The following is a 21,971-nucleotide window of genomic DNA, read 5'->3' as shown; positions in this document are numbered from 1 at the left end:
TTCAGCTTCCCCATCAAAGAAGTGTTTTCTTTCCTGCGTCCCGCAGGCAAGGCTACCTAGTGGTCTGTAAAGTGCATTGGCCTTCATCCTGGTAGCGGTGACAGCTGTCTGGAGCACCGGTTCAGGCTAGAACCTGGTTCTTCCTTCTGGGTCTCTGTACTATCTAGGCTTGCTAAGGTTGCGTGAGAAGATTCCCATCTTCCCTTACGGGGTGTCCGCAGACAGCTTGGCTAGCCTAGCTCTCCTGCTAGGCACCTTTAGCTTTGAGCACCTGTCCTCTTGTCTCTCCCCAGCCCCACCTCTCCACACACCCCACAACCTAGGCGTGTGTCCCTCGCGGGACAGCATTACCTCACATCCCGAAAACACCCTCTTTTTTTTTTTTAATAGGAACCCGCCCTCATTTTCCATCCCTCTCCCACCAAGCCTCATACTAAGGGCCACCGAGGTCTGTCACCCACACTGTCCTCCGAAAACCTTCACCATCCTTCAGGATTCTCAGATCTGCTTGGCAGTGGGCCAGCACCCTGCCTCTGTCCATCTTTGGGGCTTCCCAGCACCTCCCTCTCCCTCTCCCTCTCCCTTCCCTTCCTCCCTCCGGACCACCCGGCCGCCGCCCCAGGGTTGCACAACCCGCCGGGGTGTTCCCTCAGCCAGGCCTTGGAAGTCTCTAGTTCTCCTTCCCCAGGTTCGGGCGCGCGCGGGGTCCCCGGGGGACCCCAACCGGAGCCGTGTGCTCCTTTGTGAGACCGATCTGCGCGCGGGCGGCGCTGCGTCAAGGCAGAGGTGCATCGGCGCGGCCCCACGCGCACTCCCGCGCGCGGCCCCCGGGAGCGGCAAGAAGGAGGCGGCGCGCGGAGGCGGGAGGCGCAGAACCCAATCGCTGATCCCCCGGCCGCGGCGCCGCCTCCGCCATTGCTGCGCGCGGGAGCAGGCGACGCGGAGCCTTGGTGCGCGCCTGGAACCTAGAGCTGCCGGAGTCGGGCGTGGGGTGAGTGCGGGTGGCGAGCGGGACGGGTGGTCGAGCATCTCTCACGCAGAGGGCTGCGGGAGACACGCAGGAGGCCAGCGCGGCAGGACAGGGTACGCGTCCGGAAAGGCTAGGCATGGGTGGCGTCCCCTCTCCTGGCCGTGATGTACCTTGCGGGATGGGAATCTAGAAATGCCTGTCAATGCACAGTCCGGAGACCCTGATCAAGCTGCGATCGACGCGTCTCAGCCACCTCTCTGGGGAGACCAGGCGGGGACGGCGGACATGGGGACAGCGGGTGGGTGTGTGGAGTCCTCCTGGCTGTGCCCCGCCCCGCCTGGCTGCCGCTTGCCCTGACCCCTACACGGCCCTCCCTCCGCAGGCCCCAGCCTCGAATCTTTCGCAACCATGGTGAAGTTGGGGAACAATTTCGCAGAGAAGGGCACCAAGCAGCCACTGCTAGAGGATGGCTTCGACACTATTCCCCTGATGACGCCCCTCGATGTCAACCAGCTGCAGTTCCCACCCCCGGATAAGGTATGGTCCCCTACACCGCCGCGCTGCTGAGCCTGCACCCCTAAATCTTAGGCTGCAAGTGAAACAAAAGAAACGCCTTGTGCGCGTTGAGAGGTGGGGGCGGGCTCAGCCAGGAGGAGGAGGAAGGCAGGGCTAGCACAATGTATCCTCGTGATACTGGGTTTGGTGATGCTGGAGGCCCCCCTGCCTTAGGTGACACCTTCGTCTTAGCAAGACTCCTCAGTGGAAATACCCCTCTTGATTTGGGGCGCGGGGGGGGGGCGGCGGGGAATCTTATGAGGAGCGAGGAGCGTTGCTTGTTGGTACAGTAGTCTTGGGGGTCAGGACTGAGCTCAGCGAGCTGGCCTTGTGCCTTCCTGGGTAGTAAGGTTTCAAGCTCTCCTTGCCTCACTGGGTGTGTGCTCTTTCCTCTTTGTTCCTTTTGTGAAATCCAGCCCCGATAGTGCTAGTGTAACCAGGAAGATCTTTACCCTGATGCATTTTTTTTTCTTCTGACTTAAAGACTTCCCCTCTTGAATACATCCAGTGGGGGTATCACTGCTCCACAAAGATATTTTTTCAAGCCTTAACATTTAAAGGCAAATTCCATCCTTAAAGTAGAAGATAGCATCACAACACTCTAATGTAAAGCTTACACGCCCTGCTGCGTCTACAGTCCCCACACACAAAGGGAGCTTGCTCTCTAGTCCCACATTCTTGTCGTTTCTTTCCCTATAAAGAGGCTGTGTGTTCGCTGGGCAGTAGAATGGAGTGCAGAAGGGACTTACAGTGGGTCACTGGTAGAGGCTGCCTTCGCTCCTAAGCTTAGCTTCCCAAAGTGGTTTTGTCCCCCTAATTCTATTGTCTGCTCTTGGGGGTGTGGTGGTTAGGGTGAGGGAGACTACAACATGGGAGCAGGGAAGGGGCTGGCTGCAGGAAGGGGCTGGCTGCAGGTGTCTCCGTTTTGGGAAAGGGAGATCAGCTGGTCATACTGGTACCCACACCACAGCTGTTGGCCCAGGCTAGCCTTCATACGAGGAGCCGGGCTGTTGAGTCTTTGGCCTCTACCCTAGGGTGAAGTGTCAGGGGTTGGTCCTGAGAAGCCCTATCCCACAGCCAAGGAGCAGCAGGAACTCTGTGTCCTGGAGCAGCACCTCTATCCGGCAATTCCCTCTGCTTGGCCCAAGGCTCCTCTTTTTTGCCTTCAGTGTGTTCTGTTCCAGAACTGCCTGGCACGGTTGGCCACCAGGAGGAGGGCTTCTGGCAGCTCCCACATTCTGCCCATCATCCCTGTTGCTCAGGGGTAGGCTAGGTGGCTCTGTAAGGGTTGGAGTCTCTCCTCTCTGGGGTAACTGATGGGGATGCTCCAGAGAAGGGTATTCCTGTAGGAACAGGTCCTTGAGCTAGAAGGCTTCCAAAGTCAACAAGCAGAAGAGAGAGACACTCAGGGTTCACCAAATGCACCCAAGGTCATTCATGCTGAAGGTCACTGGCCTCCGGGATATAGAAGTTTCTAGCCTTGCTGCTATTTCCACTCTGCTTTATAACTGGACACCTCTCACACACGACAAGATTCAGGGAGGTGGGGGATGTGACTTCCAAGTGCAGGCTGCACCCTCCTGAGAATATGCACCAGTGCTGATGGCTGCCAGTAACATCAGGAACAGCCTTGCCTGACATCAGTTAGGTACACTTGCCACACCAGGCACTGTCCTGTGCACTTCGTAGGTTGAACTTCAACGTGCCCACATTGCTGCGTGGCAGTCACTACCATTGGACAGATGCTAGCAATGGAGGTCTAGACTAGAGAGTTTTAATGGAGCTGTCCAAGGTCGCCTGCCAGTTAGTGGTAGATGCGGTTTGAATTTTAGGTGGGCTAAATTTTAGGTGGGCCACAGATGTCCTCCCTGTCACAGCTCTGGATGACACAGGCCTTATGCCCTCCAGGTTATAAATGAGACACAAAGAAGCCTTCTGTATTCACAGTCAAGTGAAGTGAATGCAGACCTACTCAAGGTCACAAGGCTACGTGGGGACAGCTGGGATGTGAGTATGTTAGGGCATTGCTCGGTGCTGCCTTGGGAATATGATGCCTTGAAGAGGAGGCTACCCCTCTGTCTACTGCAGAAGAGTGGCATGCTAGGAAGGAAACTAACCGTATACACAGAAACTCAGGACTCTCAGGCTCAGTGACAGGCATAGTCCACTTTCACCCCTAAGACCGCTCTTGAGTCTGGCTCCACAGGTCATGGATGGAATGAAGAGTTCTCTAGTTACTTGCCTGGGACCTGTCCTGAGTCACTCAGTTCCCTTTGTCTCACTGTCAAGGCAAGTGGGTGTCTCCCAAGCCCTGAAAACAACAAAGGACATACTCCCTCCAGGAGAAGTAGATGGGGGTGGGGTGGTTGGTTCTCCGCTGGTCTAGAGCCAGTGCTGGGCACCTGCTCTGGGGAGTGAGCTTGGTGATTCGAAGTGGGTAATTCCTTGACCTCACTCTCCCTGTCCAAGGGAAACAGAAAGGGAATGGAGGCCGGGCAGAGGCAGAACTGGGGAGGCCGAGATAGGAATGTCCCTGGAGGATGTAGTGTGGGTCACCAGGTTGGTGTCAAATTGGCAGGGCTACAGGGCAGTCTGTACAGGGAGGATGAATAGGTTTACAGGTTTCCAGAAGGAGGGAGAGGGGAAGAAAAAGCAAGAGAGACCCCAGAGCAGCTTATTTCCAGGTGCCAGTTCTTGGCTGCCTAGACAGTTGTGTTTAGGTGACACATGTGTCCAGCAGGTGAGTAGCATAGAAAAGCCAATAGGACAGTAGAGGTGCCCTCTCCATTCCCTGGGCCAGGGCTTTTCTATAGTGGGTGCTCTGTCTGCCAGCCATTAGCCCTGTTGCCTTGGCCAGTGAGCATCACTTCTCTGTCCCCCAGTTCTGTGTTGTCCCTGGGACTGCTATAGGACCATGAATAGGCACTGTCTCTCAAAGTGTCTGCAAACCAGAAGCTGCTCTCACGGCCTGGAGGAATGGTGGGTATCTCTGAACTTGACAGGCCCAGACCCACCTGCTCAGGGCAGATGTGTCTCAACATATCTGGCTTTACCACTGACCATATGCCTCTCCGTTTCCTGGCTAAGGTCGTTGTGAAAACTAAGACTGAATATGAACCTGACCGCAAGAAAGGCAAAGCGCGTCCTCCCAAGATAGCTGAGTTCACTGTCAGCATCACGGAAGGAGTCACCGAGAGGTTTAAGGTGAGTGGTTGCAGGCTGAGCTGCTGCCTGTAGGCTAGGAGGCAGTTGCCAGGCTGTGGTGAGGTCTTTTAGAGGGGGCAAGAACAGAACATCGTTCTACTTATCCATGGTGTGCAAACCCAGCAGCTTCTAGTTCTCAACCGGGAGGCTCTCCATGTAGGATTTTTGTTTTGTTTTATTTTGTAAGATTTTCTCTTTTCTTTGCCTTGTCCTCCAAAATAATCAGGTATTATTCATTTTTATAACAGGGAAAAGCCACCCGTGAACTTCTCTTTAGGTGAAGGCAATAAACATGAACAAACATTTGCCAAATACTGAAGTATTTGCCTGGCAGTTGCAGGAGGAAAGCACACAGCCCAAGACACTTATACCCATCCAGGCAGGGCTCTGTGCCTATGCAAGCTCCTCCAAGGAGCTGCCACATGAGCAGGCTATTCTCCTGTGCCCCACCTCATGGGGGTGGGGAGGGGACTGTGGGCTCATTGGTCCCAACTCTCTAGGGCAGAGCCATGACCAGAGTCAGCCTGGCTGCAGAGCCTATGTGTTCAACCTCCAATCCTTCTGTACCTCCTGATACCTCTGGCACCAGCTGCTGAGAGGACGAAGTTCCAGTGAGCCCTGGTAGGAGGAGCCTTCCTCATAGCAAGTGTGTGTGTTCCCTAAAGTGGTGTCTGCTGAGGAACAAGCTGGGATGTTGATATTCTGGAAACCTCACTGTTTGGGAGAGATTTAAGAGAAAGTAAAATGGTGGCTATGGCCCAGATTCAAAGGGGTTAGTTGGGAGACATCCTCAGACCTTAATGAGTGGTCCTGGATGGATGGATGGCCATCCCCATTAGGATGTGTGAGCAGTCTATTCATGGGAGTGCAGGTGCATACCCACTCTTGGCGAATTGTAGTGCATCTGTACTTAATTCTTGGGTGACTGTGAGAACCACAGAAGGCAAGCTCAGAGACCAATGACATTCCTAGCTGCAAGGGAATCCAGAAGAGCAGAATGTCTTCATGGAATTTGGAAAACAAGTCTCCTTCTGCTCCCAGTTGCTTCTCACTGCTGTCTGCATCTTCTTGGTGCAGTGGGTTCCATGAATGTCATTTATCCTGTGTCCTGTGATGCTGGTCAGTGAGTAGCGGGGTACCCCACATCCTCTCCATCTGTTGAGTGTCTCTTTGTGCCAGGCTTCCCTCAGGTATTCTTGGTTTGTGTTCTTCTCACACACTTACCTGAGGCAGCTCTATAGGTCCGTTGCCTAAGGCACGGGTGGCACATCTCACTTTCCCAGCCTCCTTCCTTGTCCTGGCTAGTAACAGCTAGTATGCTTCCCAGATAGGGGCCTGAGGCACAGAGGTCTGTGTCTGCATCCCTGTGATGGAAGGGCATCACGTACAATGAGCTGCTCTTTCTGGCTCGATGGGTGGTTCCTAGTATGTTTGAGGTTCATGGACAGTATTAAGACAGATTGGCTTAAAGTCAGTATCTTTGTTCTTCTATGGGGTCAGTATGGCTGCCCTCTGTGGTCACTTTTTTTGCCCACCAGTATCATGTACTTGGGATCAGGTACAGGATCAAACCTGAATGTCAAAGCCACACTGTCTGGATGTCGTCTTGCCTGAGCATGTTCTGGTTTCTTATGTCTGATTGGATTTTTTGGTCCCCATCACACTTTAAGTCAGTGAGTAGTATGGTGCCCACATATCCTCTCCATCTGTTTGTGCCTCTGTGTGCCGGGCTCTGTCCCCTCTGCTGTTCTTGGTTTGTGTTTTTCTCACATGCTCACCTGAGGCAGGTCCCTAGGTCCCTTACCTAAGGCACAGGTGACGCACATTTGGCCCCAGGGCTCCAGGCAGTCATGGCTGGGCCTCTGCACGGTTACCTGGCTTCTGTTGCCCAGAACCTGAGGGCTCAGAAGACCCAGGAAGGCCTTAGACAGTGTCTATCATCCCAGTGTGGAGACTTCTGGTCTCAGAAGGCCTACCTCATCTCTTTGCTATCTCCCAGGTGTCTGGGAAGATATTGGATAGAGTGGGGACCCACTAGAGGATTGCTCTACACTGCAGTACTGCCTAGCCTCCCGCTGTCAGTGTTTCCTAAGCCTAGCTTCTGTGCCTTCTTCATAACTCACTTCTAAGATGGCGGGGACTCCCCTCATCTCGGGTTCTAAAGCCACTATGAACTCCCATGACCCAAGCTCCAGCCCCAGGCAGAAACCCATTCCCCTCTCCCCTTTGACACCAAGGCTCCCAGAAATAAGCTCACCCCAAGTTCCTGTTGCCCTCTGCCAGGAGGCAGTGCTTCCAGAAGCAAGCGTTTCATCCTGTCGACTCCACAAACGCTTTAGGAAGTGGGGTGCCGCCCTTCTCTCCATGATAGTCAAGGGGCGATGCAAGCGGAGCTGGAGAGCTAGGAGCCTGCTTTTGGTGAAGAATAGAGGCCACAGGCTTGCAAGGGGTGTCTCACCACACCCCTTTCCTCTGTTGACTCTCAAACCCTGTCTCACAACTACCACTGACTGCTGCTTTGCACCCAACAGAACCCAGCTCTAACTCCTGGTCCAGCAGCCAAGCCGGATGACACCCCTGACAGCATCCTTTTCCCTCATATATCTTGTTTCTGTGTTTGCAATTCCCAGCCCTACCTCCCAGCCGTCCTCCTTTAAGAAGCTGGGCTAACCTATACCTCCCTCTGGGCAATGGTCCTGCGATCTGATATCCCAAGCAGGCACTGACGAGTGGTCTCATGGAGCAGAAGCTCTTTGACCTGCTTCATGACCTTGAAGAGGAAACCAGGCCTAGCAGCCCCCTGAGACACAGATATTGGCCAAAAAATAAAGGTGTAGGGCTTGTGTGCACAGACAGCACTTAGGCATAGCCTGGGCCAGCACTGCCAGAGTCTCCGATACCATCTCTCTGGCGCTTACTGCATTCTCAGTAAGAGCTAGCTAAGTAAATGAGTGGCCCATCCATCATCCTGGTGGACTCCTATGGAGGAGGCTTGGCATGAGTTCCTGGGTGTCCCTGTGGGCTCCTTAACAGCCGGCAGCTCTCCTGATCTAGCCTTCTTACTGGGCCATGGATGGGTATATGCGCTTTATAGGGGACACTTGACGGTTAGCACAGGGTCAGCAGATGACCAGGCCTCAGTCACAGATCCCTGCAACCCAGCTCCAAGAGCTGGTTCCTCCCAGCATGCTGAGGTGCGCAGCCTCCTGGCGCACTGAGGGCTGACTCAGATGGATGGCCCATGCTTTAAGGGTGCCCTTTGCTTTTGTCAGCTCTAAGATGCTTTGGAACCAGAAAGTTAGTTCCTCACATGTACCTGGGAGTTTCACCCAGGCAGCGTGCAGTTTAGTCAGCTCTACAGTTGGAGTTAGTGTCTCCTGAGGTTCTGTGCTTTTCTTTATAGGGGCATGGTCTGGCACAGCACCAGAGACATTTGGAGGGCTTGGAGGCCTTTGTAAATGTGTGTTTACCTTTCTGGAAAGTTCTCTTGTCCTTTAAGACTTAGTGATATTTTCCATATCCATGAGTGGGTACATACAATAGGCCATGTGGCTGTCACGCATATAGCATCAACTGGTTCTGAACATGGGCGCTTGGGGAAGGAGCAGGATGTCTGGACTGAGGAACCCACCCTCTGACCCTCCCACCAGGGATTATTCACAGTGCTGGTAGGAGCAAGCACGCCATTTTGATGATGATAGTTTGGGTCTTTTCCTTTATATGTATGTAAACTCGGGGAAGGAGAACCTGCCTTTTAGACCTTGAAGCAATAGATAAGTTGTGTGCACATGTGAGCCTCTTTCTCCTTTGTGTTGTTAACGTATGCCTGTCACTCCTCACTTCGGAGGGCACCCTTGAAACCAAGTTGTCTTTTTGGATATTACATTGTGGTTATCACAGGGAGGGTTAATCTCTTGGCCGCAAGGTTGCTAGGTTGGTTGCTAGGTAACAGCTGGGGGCAGGGAGGCTTTGTAAGATTGCTATACAGGGATAGCAGGATGAATCACCCTGTGGCAGCCAAAAGCCTGGGCTTCCAGTGAGCCTTGAGTTAACGGGGAGAGCAGCCATTTAATTAATCAGAGGTGTTTTTACACTGAGAGTAAAATGCAGGCTAAGATGTTGCTCAAATAAACTAAACTTAAACATTAAAAAAAAAAAAATCTGTGCTTTCCCACTCATGCAGGCAGTGTGTAATGGGCTGTTGGGACCGTATCTTAATGTCCTGGAAGACGGATGCTCCACAGTGAGGCAGGCTCAGGGAAGGTCCTGCCAGGTTCTCTTCTGCTCTTTGTGCTTTGTGGCTGTCAAGAGTGACGAGTGCTGCGTCTTCCAAGGTCTGCACACCTTCCCTCTTCCATCCAGTTCAGGGTTTTAGGATGGAGCCACACCCCATTCTGGTACCACCGTTCTAGCCTTGAGAAATTCTAAGGCCAGCCTTGCACAGGACCACCTTTCAAGGTCAGTGAAGAGCCAGGAGGATATCTTAAGAGAGGCCACTTTAGGATGGTCCTCAATGCTGGCAGTCAGTGCTGCAGTGGAGACGTCCCTTGGCATGCTGTTGCAAATGATGCTGTGGGTGGTTTGTTTCTTTCTTGATCGTCCTTAATGACCTTGAGCTTCTTGTGTGCCTGCTTTCCACACTCTCTAATAATCCCCATGGCAGGTTCTAAGTCACACTTGTTAACTGTTTATAAACGACGATGCAGTTTTCCTACATCGAGTACAGTATTGGGGGTGGGGTGGGGTCTTCATTCATGGTGGCAACAGAGACCTTAGAAACATTCTTAAATACCATGACTGTGGTACTTAAATACCACAAACTCTGGGTCCAGCTACAGAGTGGGGGCTTCTTCCCAACTTGCGTAAGGCATAGGTTGAATCACCTTGGGGTATGTGTCTGTATTCTCTTCTGCGTGGTCCCTAAAATTATTTAGCTCTGTAAATACTTGAAGGTTTCAAGATTCAATCTCTGAGAGATTTTTTTTTCTTTTTCCCTGTACTGCATTAGTCAGCAAAAGGTTTCTTTCCATCCTCCACCCCACCCCCAGGCATGGGGCACAGAGACAGTAAGTGACCTAACGCCATCGACCTGCTCAGGACTTTGTGAGCCTTGTTTTTCTTGCCCTTGGCAGCATCATCAGAACACCAAGCTCGCTCTTCTCAGTAAGGAGTAGCTCCAAGGTCAGCCGTGACAGGGGTGAACATGGCAGGACTCAGACCCCCACATCCTAGGACACAACCCCATGCTAGTATGGTCAGGAGCAGCTCCCCTGCTGTTCCTGGCTGGGGTTCTGCTGGTTTCTGCCTGGTGGGAAGTGCTGTGAGAACTGGTCAGCACCCAGTGTCTTGGCCGTTTGAATGATCATAACCTATGCATAAACTGTGGCACTTTGGTGAAAGACAGCTGGCTAAGTGGGCACAGATGCTGGGCAGTAATTGGTAATGAAGCTGGGTCTAAGCACCAAGGATGCCTCTTCCCTGCTTCACTAGGGTCACACCCTGAACCCCCTCTTCTCATCATCCTCACTGGGGTCACACCCTGAACCCCCTCTCATCATCCTCACTGGGGTCACACTCTGAGCCCCCTCTCATCATCTTCACTGGGGTCACACCCTGAACCCCCTCTCCTCATCATCCTCACTGGGGTCACACCCTGAATCCCCTCTCATCATCCTCACTGGGGTCACACCCTGAATCCCTCTCCTTATCATCCTCACTGGGGTCACACCCTGAATCCCCTCTCATCATCCTCACTGGGGTCACACCCTGAATCTCCTCTCCTCATCATCCTCACTGGGGTCACACCCTGAATATCCTCTCCTCATCATCCTCACTGGGTCACACCCTGAACCCCCTCTCTCCTCATCATCCTCACTGGGGTCATACCCTGAGGCCCCTGTCCGCCTCAGTCTCACCCAGAGACATAGTCTATTCCAGGTTGTTCCTTTCCAGAAAACTCCTCAGATCCTGCTGACCTCCTGCTCATGGCTGCTCTTGCTTGGGGATACCAGCATCTATGGATACTCTCAGATCTTTGCCTTCCTACCTTGTTCCATTAAAAAAAAAAAAAAAAAAAAGTGGTAAAAACAAAGATACAAAACTCACCACTCCAAAGTACAGTTTAGTGACATTTAACAGTTACCAAGTTGCCAACTGTCATACTGTCTAGTTCCACAACATTGCGTTATCTCAGGAGTCAACCCAGATACACCAAGCAGTGAGCCCCACCTCCCCGTAGCCCCCAGCAGCCACTGATCAGTTTTCCTGCTCCCATAGTGTCCATCACTGGGACACATCACAGAAGTGGAACCATACACTCTGCAGTCTTTCCTGTCTGACTTTTACTCAGCATCTGTTAGCATGTGCCAGCACTTCATTCCTTTTGAAGGCCAAGTAATATTCTGTTGTATGGACCACTACATTTTCTTTACCCACACAGCCACTTTTGGACTCTATCATTTGGCAACTGTGCAGTTTTTCTTTGTATAAACTTTTGTTTGAAGACCTGTTTTCATTCTTGTAGGTAAATACCCAAGGGTGGGACTGCTGGTTGCCATGATAATTTTTATAATTTATGTGTTATGGAACACCCACTGATTGTTATATTAGGCCACCATTTTTCATCAGCAATTCATAGGGTTCCAGCATCTCCTCTGTGCATTGCTAGCACTTGGTCCAGCCATTACAGTGGGTGTGACATGGCATCTCCTTGCAGTGTGATTTGCATTTCCCTGATGCCTAGAATCATTGACCTGCTTCCTGGGGTCTTGCCACATCAAGGTCTTATCCAGACTCCCACTGCTTGGTATGCCAATGGGCCACTCAGTCAGCTGCCTCGTGTCTCCACTCCTGCTGGGTCATGATGCTACAGTCAGCATGTTTTTGATACTGCAGGCTTCTCTGCTCTTCACCTCCACTTTCTCTCTCACCTCCCAATGAACTACCTGTCCCTTGAGACTGATGCTTCTCCAGGAGGTCTCCAGAGTAATCAGAGCTCCACAGCTGCCTCAGTGTCCTGCCTCTCCAGTGACACTTATTTACTTCTGCCGAGTCAACACCAGGGTGATGCAGTGGAACAGCATGGCCCTGCAGGCTGCTCAGCCACCTCCTGAGGTGGACACTTTGGGTAGCTAATCTCAGATCCCCTGAGGAGGCTCCCTGGCTGCATGGGGATTCCTAAGATGGGAGAAGGTAGGACCTTTGGGGAATAAGACCTTGTGGTCTCACAGGCCCCTTTATATAGAAAAGAAAATGGTGTCAGGCTTGGTCTCAAGACTAGTCTAGTCTGTTCTCTTTGTTATATTACTTTTTTTCCCCCTTCTGATTTGACACACATTTGTCTGGTTTGAAAATTATGACAGTAGGTGGGCCTCATGGCAAGGCCTGCAATTTCAGTCAATTGTGAGGCCGAGACAGGAGGATTGCCAGTTCACAGGCAGCCAGGACAACTTAATGAGGCCTTATCTCAAAATAAAAAGTGGACACAGGCCCTCTAGGTTTTGCCTCTGGCTGAGAAGGGTGGGAGTCAGCCCCGTCTGGAAGGCCATGGCTCTTTAGGCCACCCCAGGCCACGAAGGAAAAAGTAATACTGGGTATAGCTCCATCCTGTGTGAGAATATTTGCTTAATAAGACCAACGTTCCTGGACCCCCAGCAAGCCATGTTCATGCTCTGTCCAGTGAGTGGACAGTTCCTGGGTTGGCTTTGGGTGCCACAGACCTGCTTAGTAAGTACTCATTTGGAGGTGGGCTGTGTGCCGGCCTGCACTGTGGTGGGACTCCAGGGATCTGGTCCTTGCCTTTCTGTTTCTGGAACTTCACTGGCCAGCTCAAAGTGCCTCTCCCACATCCTAGTCTCTGCACTCTGTCCTGGAATCTCCCCTACTCTCTCAGGACGCCGCCAACGAGGTGCTGAAGGTTTACCTGGATAACCCAGGTTGTCTTCCCATCCCAAGATCCTTGGTAAGTTCCGAGGTCTCAGTCCAATTTGTGTTACTGAAGCAACACCGTAGACCTGGTTGTTGTTTGTTTATTGAGTATATGTGGAGGCAAGAGGACAATCTTGAGTGTCACTCCTCAGGCCCCAGTCACCTTTATCTTGAAAGCAGGTCTCTCTCGGAGGTGAAAAAGCACTGGTTATGCTAGGTTTGGTGGCCATATCCTCCTGTCTCTATCTCCCTAGCTCTGGCATTATAAGTGCATGACATCATGGTGGGTTTGGCTTTTTTGTTTGTTTTCATGTGGAACACCTTCATTGCTGTGCTGAGGCAGAGCTTTGTAATGGAGAAGGTCTGGTGAGGCCTAGCTGCTCACTCATGGCAAGCCAGGAGGGGTAAAGGGACAGGGACAAGATGCCACTTCAAAGGCACCTTCCCCCACCCCCCTTCAGGTACTCACTTGTTCTGACCAGGCCCCATCTCTAAATAGTCTATTCAGCTGTGAACGTGCCCATGGAGTACCTCACTGATAAAGTTGGCAGTCCTACAGTCATCCATTCATCTCAGTAGCCCTACCAGCTGGTGGCCAAGTCTTGAGCAATAAGCTCTTCAGGGGAACACTAATATTTAAACATAAATGGTAGTTTAGGAACCCTAGGTTACAGGAATTCTGCCCATAAGTGGGACCCTCTGTTTGTGCCCAAGGCTTACTCAGGCTGAGCACAGGGGATACCTGGGTAGCAGTCAGCAATCCTAATGTCCACTTCCCACCCCTGATAGTCGCTGCTGTGGGAGGAGCTCCCATGATGTGAACACACAGCCGTGACTGAGCCTGTTTTGTGCATGGTCTGGGTCATTGTGAGAAGCTCTCATTTCTCTTCCTTCATGGTCCCTCCTGGGTTCCTAGCTCCCCTGGTGTCCAGATGGCCCCTCTTTGATATCTAGGCCTTTGCATTGGTCCAAGTGTGAGATCATGGGTTTCCAGCTTCTGCATGGAGGCCACAGCACTAGCTAAAAGGGCATGGCGTGGGTCTTGTGTGCTTGCCTATGGGCTCCTATGGACCTTACCACAAGCATCACCGTGGGGCCGGAACCCCTATTTCACAGGCAAGACTCTGAGGGTCACAAGGGTGCCCTGCTCTGGCCATCTCCCTTCCAGTCCCTGGTGTGAAGGGCTAGCCCACCCGTGCATTTTGGTTCCTCTGTCCTGCAGTTGATTGAAGGATGAATGGTTGGTGGTCTAACTCTCCGGGAGGCAGGGTGTCTGTTTGTCCTTGTAGAGCAGACCTCAGGGAGACTCCCCAAACCTGGAGGTACTGCAGATGTCTAACTTGGTCTGTGTTCTAGAATGTTACCAATTGTCTCATGAGTACGCATATGTGGGGGAGGGGAGGAGGCCATACAAGTCTCCAAACTGGGACACGCTTTGTTCCTCTGGACTCAGGAAGGAGCTTGTGTCTCGTTATTTGGCGCCTGCTCGTGCAACTGAACAAAGCTTAGGTGTTTCAGACCCTCCCTGGGATCCGGAGACTAGCCAGGGCTTTGAAGGGTAAGAAAATGGGTAAGACACAGCCTGAGTACAGAGGAGGTGTGTATGGGAACTGTCCTTAACTGGGGGTGGGGGTTGGGGGGAGGGAGGGAGGAGGGAAGGGGGAGAAAGGTGAGCCAGGCTCATGCTCCTTAGTACAAGTCCTGTGGCTGCCTGAACAAAGCACCCAAAGTGGGGGACCCACAGATGCATGCTTTCAGGTTTCTGAAGGCAAGAAAGGCCTGAAGTTAAAATGTCAGTGGGGCATTCTGCCTCAGAGTCTTACTGTGTGTGTGTACAGTTACTGCCATCGCTGGGGGTGTGTACCTAGAGATGCATTATTCCAGCCCCTGTCCACACATGGTGTTCCTTCTAGTGTGTCTCTCCGCCTCATCTCCTTTTCTTACAAGGACACTAGTCAGACTTGACAAGCGCCCCTGCTAATGACCTCATCTGAACACAATGCATGCACAAAGGCTCATTTCTAAGTGAGGCCCCAGCCCGCGGCACTTGTGCTGGACACTGTGTATTTACCTGTGGGGCTGGGAGCAGGTTCCCTAGCGCCGTCTTGTCATTTTCCTGATACCTGTAAGGCTGATAGTCATTGTCCCCTGGCTTTATGATTTTTTAAATTAAAAATAATTAACAAATATTAAATAAATAAAAACAAAACTATTAATAAACAAAATATTAATTACCTTTATTCAAGTGTGTGTGTGTGTGTGTGTGTGTGTGTGTGTGCGCGTGTGCGCGTGCACCACAGCACCACAGCACTTGTATGGAGGTCAGAAGACAGCTTTCAGAAGTCAGGTCATCAGGCTTGGTGGCAAGTATCTTCGCCCATGTAGCCATCTTGTTAGCCTTGATATATTTTTACTTTATTTTGAGGCAGGATCTCAAGTGCCTCAGACCAGCCTTGAATTTGCTATGTAGCTGGGAATGACCTTGAACTTCTGATCCTCCTGAAGTGCCTGCCTGGGTTACAGGTGTGCAGCATGCCCAGGACTCAGCTCTGGGGGCAAGGGCCGTGAGAGGAGAGGCATATGCCTGGGTCCCTGACAGGGCAGATTCCACACCAGGTGTGTTTCTGGGTGAGGTACCTGGCTTGAGATCCTACTCTGCCATCTGTGGGACCCTGGGAGAGGCAAGGAATGGACAGTGGCTATAGGAGCAGCAGCCAGGAGTCTCACTCCATTGGTGTTCAGTATTTAGACAGGGTCGTCACTCCTGGACCCTCCCACCACCCCTGGCAGTGACCTCTCTGGATGGACCTAGTACTGTCAGCGCGGGTGGGTGTTGGATGTTACCCCTTCTTTTTCCTACACGTGTTAGGATCCACTTCTTCCTCAAGGTCCACACTCAACTCCCAGAGGCAGTTGCTTCTGTGCTTGCTATAGGCTGTAGCTTCCCTCAGACTCTTGTCCATGCCACTTCCCATGGGTGCCCTGAGGCCTGAGACATCATGCTTTACCACGACTGCCCCTGCGGCAGGCATGAGCTCTATGCACAACACAGGCTCTTCAGACAGATTGGTGACAGCTCCAGTGATGGGTCACCTAGGCTGAGTGGGGTAGAGAGAGGGACAGTTCCTGGCTCCTGGGTGGAAAGTAGGAAGCCAGAAGTATCTGTCCAGACTGCTGTTTGTGGTACCTGGACCCCATGCTGGCTCCTAGGGTCTGTCCAGGGATCCTGCACCATCTCCCGTGCTTTTCCATCTCATGCCTCACCTCATCACATACCTTTGCCCCACCAGGCTCCTCAATAGCCAGGCGGGCACCTTGAGGTCCAACTACAGAGGCGTCTTATGGTGTTTGACTGTTGCTTGCACATGTCCTCAAAACACTGTAGAGGGCAGAGGTGAGGGCAGAGCTCCTGTTTCTGCTTAAGTGGCTCCAGCATGTGGGTGGCCTGGAGTCTGAGTGACAATGTCTTCACCCTGAGCTCAGAGCCCAGACACATCTGTGGAGCAGCTGTTTCCTAGGTGACAGGTGCTCAGCTCTATAAATGGGGGGGGGGGGTGGCACTGAGTGCATCCCAGCCCCACTTCTCTGTCAAGGGCCCAAGTTGCCTGGGGGCCATTCGGCCTATGATGAGGCTTTCTTGTGTCTGTCCACAGAGCTTTCCTTGTATCCTGGAATACAAGGAACACATGAAAGTGACACGTGAATGTGGTGAAAAGTTAAAGCCATACAAAAAACGCCCAATACAAGGTGATTCCCCAGACTCTTTGTGCAGGTGCACATGCCTCTGTGTGTTTGACTGCCTTCACCTCTCATCTGTTTTTGCAGCTCCAAGGTGGTCTCTGCTTCTTCCCACAGGTGTCCGTGCTGGTCCTCTTTGCTCTGGCGTTCCTCACCTGTGTCGTCTTCCTGGTCGTCTACAAAGTGTACAAGTATGACCGTGCCTGCCCTGATGGGTTTGTTTTGAAGGTAAGGTCTTGGCCCCATGAGAATGCCTTTGCAACCCCTCCCCACCCTAATACTAGGGCCCTATAGCAGGAGAGCCTTGGCTGTGCCCCTACAGTGGGAGGGTCCTCACCCAAGGCCATGCCTGGGCAGCTGGGCAGGTAGAAGGCACCGTGTGGTCACTGGGGAAGAGTCCTCCCCTAGGGAAGAAAGTGCCTGACTAACACTTCCTCCAATACTGAGTGAGGGGTAGGGTAGGCAGCAGTGCCCAAGAGGAAAGCCCTGCCCCAAGCCACACAAAGGGGTCCTCCTGCCTACAGGGCTCTCCTGTGGGTTCCATGCAGGAGCCATGTTGGCATCTGCACACATGGAAATGTTCTCTCTGCAGAGGTAGGAGATGGAGCAGAGCGGAGGTGTAGTTCAGTTCCTACAGGTTTCCATGTCCTACTCACTCTGGTCCTGAACTTTCCAGAGCTGACAGCAAATGATGCCATGTAGGCTTTGGCACTGCTGAAGTGTGCACAGTGCAGGCAGTGGGCGTGTGTGCCTGCTGTCCCACCTGGCTTGTGGATCTTTGCAGGATGGATACGTCTGTCTGGGTTTTGCTGAGGTGAAACTGCAATGCCTTGGCAGAGCAAGTTAGAAGAGCTGAAAGTTCATGTACCCCAGCCAGGACCTCCTCCACCATTTTACACCACACGCTCCTTCATGGTTTCTGACTTTCAGCCCTTATTTCTTCCTGCAGCGATTGTAGGATACCTGCCACATGAGCACTCTGGTGGCTCAGGGTGCTCAGCCACAGCCAGGAGGCATTGATGCAAAGACTCGCTTTCCTGAAGCCCTTCTGGTTCAAGAAATGTGAGGCAGGCAGGCAGGCAGGCAGGCGTGTATATGCTGAGTGAGGAGGACTTGGCACGGAGTATGGAGATTTGCCCTTTCCAGATGGTGGTCCATGTGGAGATGGAGTGGTAGCAGGTGAATTGGGGTGTGTTCAGTGGCAGTGAGAGAGTGCCCAGTGTACAGCCAGATCACACACTGCACGGCACCCTGAGTTCTGAGCAAAAGAGGGTATGATGAGATTATCCCAGGGGTCACCTGGATGTTGTGAGGCAGGCGGTGAGCTGATGGAGGAGTGAGGCAGGCAGTGAGCTGATGGAGGAGTGAGGCAGGCAGTGAGCTAATGGAGGAGTGAGGCAGGCGGTGAGCTGATGGAGTGGGGGCAGGGACGAGAGGGTCTAGATGGCTGACACAATGGGGATGGAGAGGCAGACCATGGTGATAGTGGATGAACAGGAAGCCTGAGTTTAGGAAGGCCAGGAGGGACAGGCAGGCAGGACCTGGCTAGGTGACTCAGGCTGACATCATCAGGAACAATGGCGCCTCTGTAGGAAACAGGATGGTAGGGGACAGCTCCCTCCTGCAGTCACTGCTCACAGATGACAGGCCAGTGTTCTACCAACCACAGAGCTGTCTTGAGCTTTCTGCCTAGCCCATTGTCTCTGGTCTGGGACAGGCTGCCTGCGCAGCGAGAGGGTAAAACTGCCAGCTCCACTCAGCAAACCCAAGTACTGTGGGAGAAGTTGGTGCAGAAGGGTGATGATGATAAGGATGGAGGCCTGGTCCCAGGCTGACTTGAGATCAGAGTCCTAGCAGTGTGGGAGGGGCCTGGGGTATCTGCGTGTATAAAAGGCCCTGTGGAAATTGTGGTCTGCGGTCCCTTGGGAATACAGAACCCCACAGGCAGTTCTGGACGTGCACCATGGTGGGCGTGTACACTGTCCATCAGTGTCTCAATGGCAGCAGATGGTGGTCTGGACGATACTGCTAGGGGGTGTAAGTGGCTTGCTGGGTGGGCTGGGGAGGCTTTCCTCCATCCCTGTGTTCAGACATATGCACACTCCACAACTACCTGGAGAGGAGGGCTGGCTAAGAGGGCTGTGAGCCTCCCTCACCCTGGATGGCTGCTCAGAGACCCTAAGGGGGTGCCTCTTCCCCTTTACCAGTAGGAAACAGGGTTTAGCAGTGCCTTCAGCTCTTCAGCATATGCTAACTAGGGGCCTCTTTAAGTGTATCAGCTGAGCCTTGGGAGTGTGGATGGACAGGATGCCTGGGGAGAGGGGACCCAAGAAGCCTGAGTCCTATCATGCAGCCTTCTTGCCACAGCCAAATGGCCCAAGCTGAGGAGAGTGCGCAGATGGAGCCAGAGTCGCGATGTGTGCCCTCAGTCCTAGCACTCAAATGGAAGAAGCCTGGGCCACAGTGAAACCCAGTTCAAACTCCACAGTGACCCCTGCTCAGGCCATGTGACAGTTGTGCTCCCTCCAGGACACCCATGTAGGTCACTGAGGCTTTGTTTGATTTCTTTTACCAAAAGGGTATGTGAAAGCCTTTCTCCATATGGGTACAAGACCGAACACCTATAACCCCAGCTTCTTCTGAGGGTCTTGACACCATCAGCCCCTCAGAGGGTCTCTTGCATCTTCTGGTGGCCATGTTATTTGAGAGGTGTCAGACACCACCAGCTATCCTCTCAGCCAGGTGCCTGGAGGACGGGGCTATTGCTCAGCTGCCCCCGGCTGCCCATGCCTGCCTTAAGTAGCCCTTGCTCTTCAGGTCTTGGTTGCATGCAAAGTTCTAGCAGGGCCCTGTGCTGTGTGTCTGCCAGACTGGACAGGAGTGAAGGTGGTAACTGTAGCCTTCCTCCCATTTCTCTAAGGACTGGAGAGGAGGGGTATGTGTCAAGGACAGAGTGAGGGTGCCAGTGCAGTCAAGAGGAGCTTTATCAGCTGTAGAGTCCTAGCTGGCCGGCACAGCCACCTTCTTCTGCAGTATAGGGGGTTCCTTGTGCTGGGCTGGGGTCAGGACAGTCAAGGCTGTACTCTGGAGGGTGCTTGGAGCATTTCACTCTTCTGTATTTAGCATCTTTGACCACAGCCACAGCTCAGCTTCTTTCTGAGCTGTCCCACACTAAGTTTCATCCTTAGAGCAAAAGCAGCCAGGCTGTGTGGCACATTAGCACCATTTTAAAGATGAGGGCGTGCACACGCACGTGCACGTGCGCGCGCGCACACGCACACGCACGCGCGCGCACACACACACACACACACACACACACACACACACACACACGGAGGCCAGGTCAATGTCTTGTGTCCTCAATTATATCCCCCGTCCTCTTTGGGGCAGCATCTCTCACTGAACCCAGCAGCCAGGGATTAGAGGTATACCATCTTGTTTCCACTGTGCATATCTGAGCCACCCTGAGTGCTGTATCCTCATCTGTGAGGGCTGCAGCAGCAGAAAGCATAGGTGGGCAGACCGAGTTGGTCTGCACCTGAGGCCATGTGTGTCAAGTGCTGGTGGACTGAAGATGCCAGTGGAAGATTCTGGAAAAGAACAGGTTGGACCCATTGTCCTTAGGGTGATGATGGAAAGGTCTGTTTCACATTCCATGCCCTTGAGTTGGGGGTGGCATCTGGGATCGGCGTTCTGGAAGGGTGGCCCAGTGTGTGCTGGTGGACAATGCTGACAGGAGGTTCCAGCTGGAGCTATGCTGTCATATCTGCTTCATGGGGCCTCTGAGTGGCATGAACCTCAGAGTGAGAGAGTTGGCCTGAAAGTACTCTACAGACCTGGATTTAGGCAAGAGGAACCCTGCATGTGGGGGCATACTGCAGCCCCCTTCCCTTGCTGCAAGAGGAAGGAAAGAAGGCTTGAGATCCATAGGACATTCTCTAGGGCAGGCCATCCAACTGGCCCCATGAACCTTGGCCTTCAGACTTAAGAGGAAGTTCCCAGGAGCTATCCCCGGGTATCTTGGGCCACCTGTTCACTACACTGGTGAACTACCCTGGGTTTGGGGATGGAGGCACTAGGTCACCTGAGAGGAGGAGAGAGCAACTCAGCCTTGTGTGCCATGGGATGAAAACCAGGTTTTCTTTCTTTTAACTGGGAGACACTTGGAAGGCAGATGGCCTCAGCACAGCTCTGCTAAGCTGCCCTAGGCTCAAGGAAATGAGTGCCCCAGGTGGCAGGTGGTGGCAGAGGTCTCCACCTCTGACTCAACTGTGGGGTCTCATATTCCTATTTGAGTAGGATTGGTGCTATATGCTTCAGATGGCTTCAACATGTGGAAAGCGTATTGATGGTCTCAGGAGCCCAAGTGGAAGGCAGTTCCAGGAGTCGGCTGGAGTCTGGTTCCATCTTTCCCTGCCCTGTGGCTCTTGAGGTTTTGTCCTCTGGGCAGTCAGAGCTGGCTGAGGGAAGATGTGGACACTGGTGGGGACAGCTGCTCTTTGGGAGCCAGCTCCAAGATTCTCTTGGCTTGATGTTAGTCACATGACCTTATAGGGCTATAAGGCAGGTAAGAAATGCAGTCCTTGGTTGCCATGCCAGTTGCATGGCTCAGTTCAGAGGATAATTTGCAGGAGCTGGTTCTAGGGTTGCCAGACTTGACAGCAAACACCTTTACCCACTGAGCCCTCCTCAGTGCTCGTCCTCTTAGTTGGATTGTTCGTATACATGTCAAGTATCCTTGAATCAAGGACAATCAGCCAGTTAGACGTGAGAAGGGAGGCACAACACCTGTGACACTAACCTGGGAGCCCAGGTGCCCGTTGCAGCACAGCCAATCTGCACAGCTATGCCCGCTGAGGGCAAGCCCATCCCTTTGTCCATGTTAGTGTATATTCCTGCAAGGTCAGGGAAGATGCCTAGGAGCTATTTGGGGGGTGGGGATAGTAACTGCAGACATGAGCTGGTATGCCCTTGTGTCTACTACCATCTCCATGGCCTCCTGTCTTCCAGAACACCCAGTGCATCCCAGAAGGCTTGGAGAGCTACTACACAGAGCAAGACTCCAGTGCCCGGGAGAAATTTTACACTGTCATAAACCACTACAACCTGGCCAAGCAGAGCATCACCCGCTCCGTGTCGCCATGGATGTCAGTTCTGTCAGAAGAGAAGCTGTCAGAACAGGAGACCGAAGCTGCTGAGAAGTCAGCTTAGCGAGCTGGGCAGGTTCCTTATAACGTGTCACTTGAAGGCAACAAAGGGACTTTGAGGGACATTCATTAAATATAATTACCGATAATTTAGAGATTACCCATTTACGGTGCAATTGCTTCTGTTTGCTAATGCTGCTTTGCATATAAAACTTGCTGCGGACCACCCACAGGCATAAGAACAAGCGCATCTCAGCATTGCTTAGAGAGCTAGATGCCACCCTCCATGCCAAGGAGCCTTCATTTTAGCTCCTTCACTGGGATTCACTGGATACTGTCAAAAGATAATTTACACTGGATATGCCAGGGGTCTGGCCATCAGAACAGTGCAATTGGTGGCTTCCTTTTTTTTTTTTTTTTTTTTCCTTTTA

The 21,971-nt window shown here is 52.5% G+C and overlaps 1 protein-coding gene across 2 annotated transcripts; it reads left to right on the top strand.

The window, feature by feature from the left end:
* The first annotated feature begins 830 nt into the window (after positions 1 to 830).
* On the top strand, positions 831 to 21,868 carry Nsg1 (neuronal vesicle trafficking associated 1). 2 transcript variants are annotated; one of them, XM_051164901.1, is made up of 5 exons: positions 831 to 991; positions 1,353 to 1,507; positions 4,613 to 4,729; positions 16,511 to 16,621; positions 21,404 to 21,868. In XM_051164901.1, the coding sequence occupies exons 2-5, from the start codon at positions 1,379 to 1,381 to the stop codon at positions 21,602 to 21,604; spliced, it is 558 nt and encodes a 185-aa protein (XP_051020858.1). In that variant the 5' UTR covers positions 831 to 991; positions 1,353 to 1,378; the 3' UTR covers positions 21,605 to 21,868. The 2 variants fall into 2 exon arrangements, with proteins under 2 accessions (XP_051020858.1, XP_051020859.1); XM_051164902.1 differs by having other exon boundaries at positions 953 to 1,083.
* The last annotated feature ends 103 nt before the right edge of the window (positions 21,869 to 21,971 follow it).

This window comes from Acomys russatus, chromosome 22 (genome assembly GCF_903995435.1).
Source record: "Acomys russatus chromosome 22, mAcoRus1.1, whole genome shotgun sequence".
Taxonomy (NCBI): domain Eukaryota; kingdom Metazoa; phylum Chordata; class Mammalia; order Rodentia; family Muridae; genus Acomys; species Acomys russatus.
Note: the sequence above shows the minus strand (reverse complement) of the source record. Positions and strands in the feature narration are given on the sequence as shown.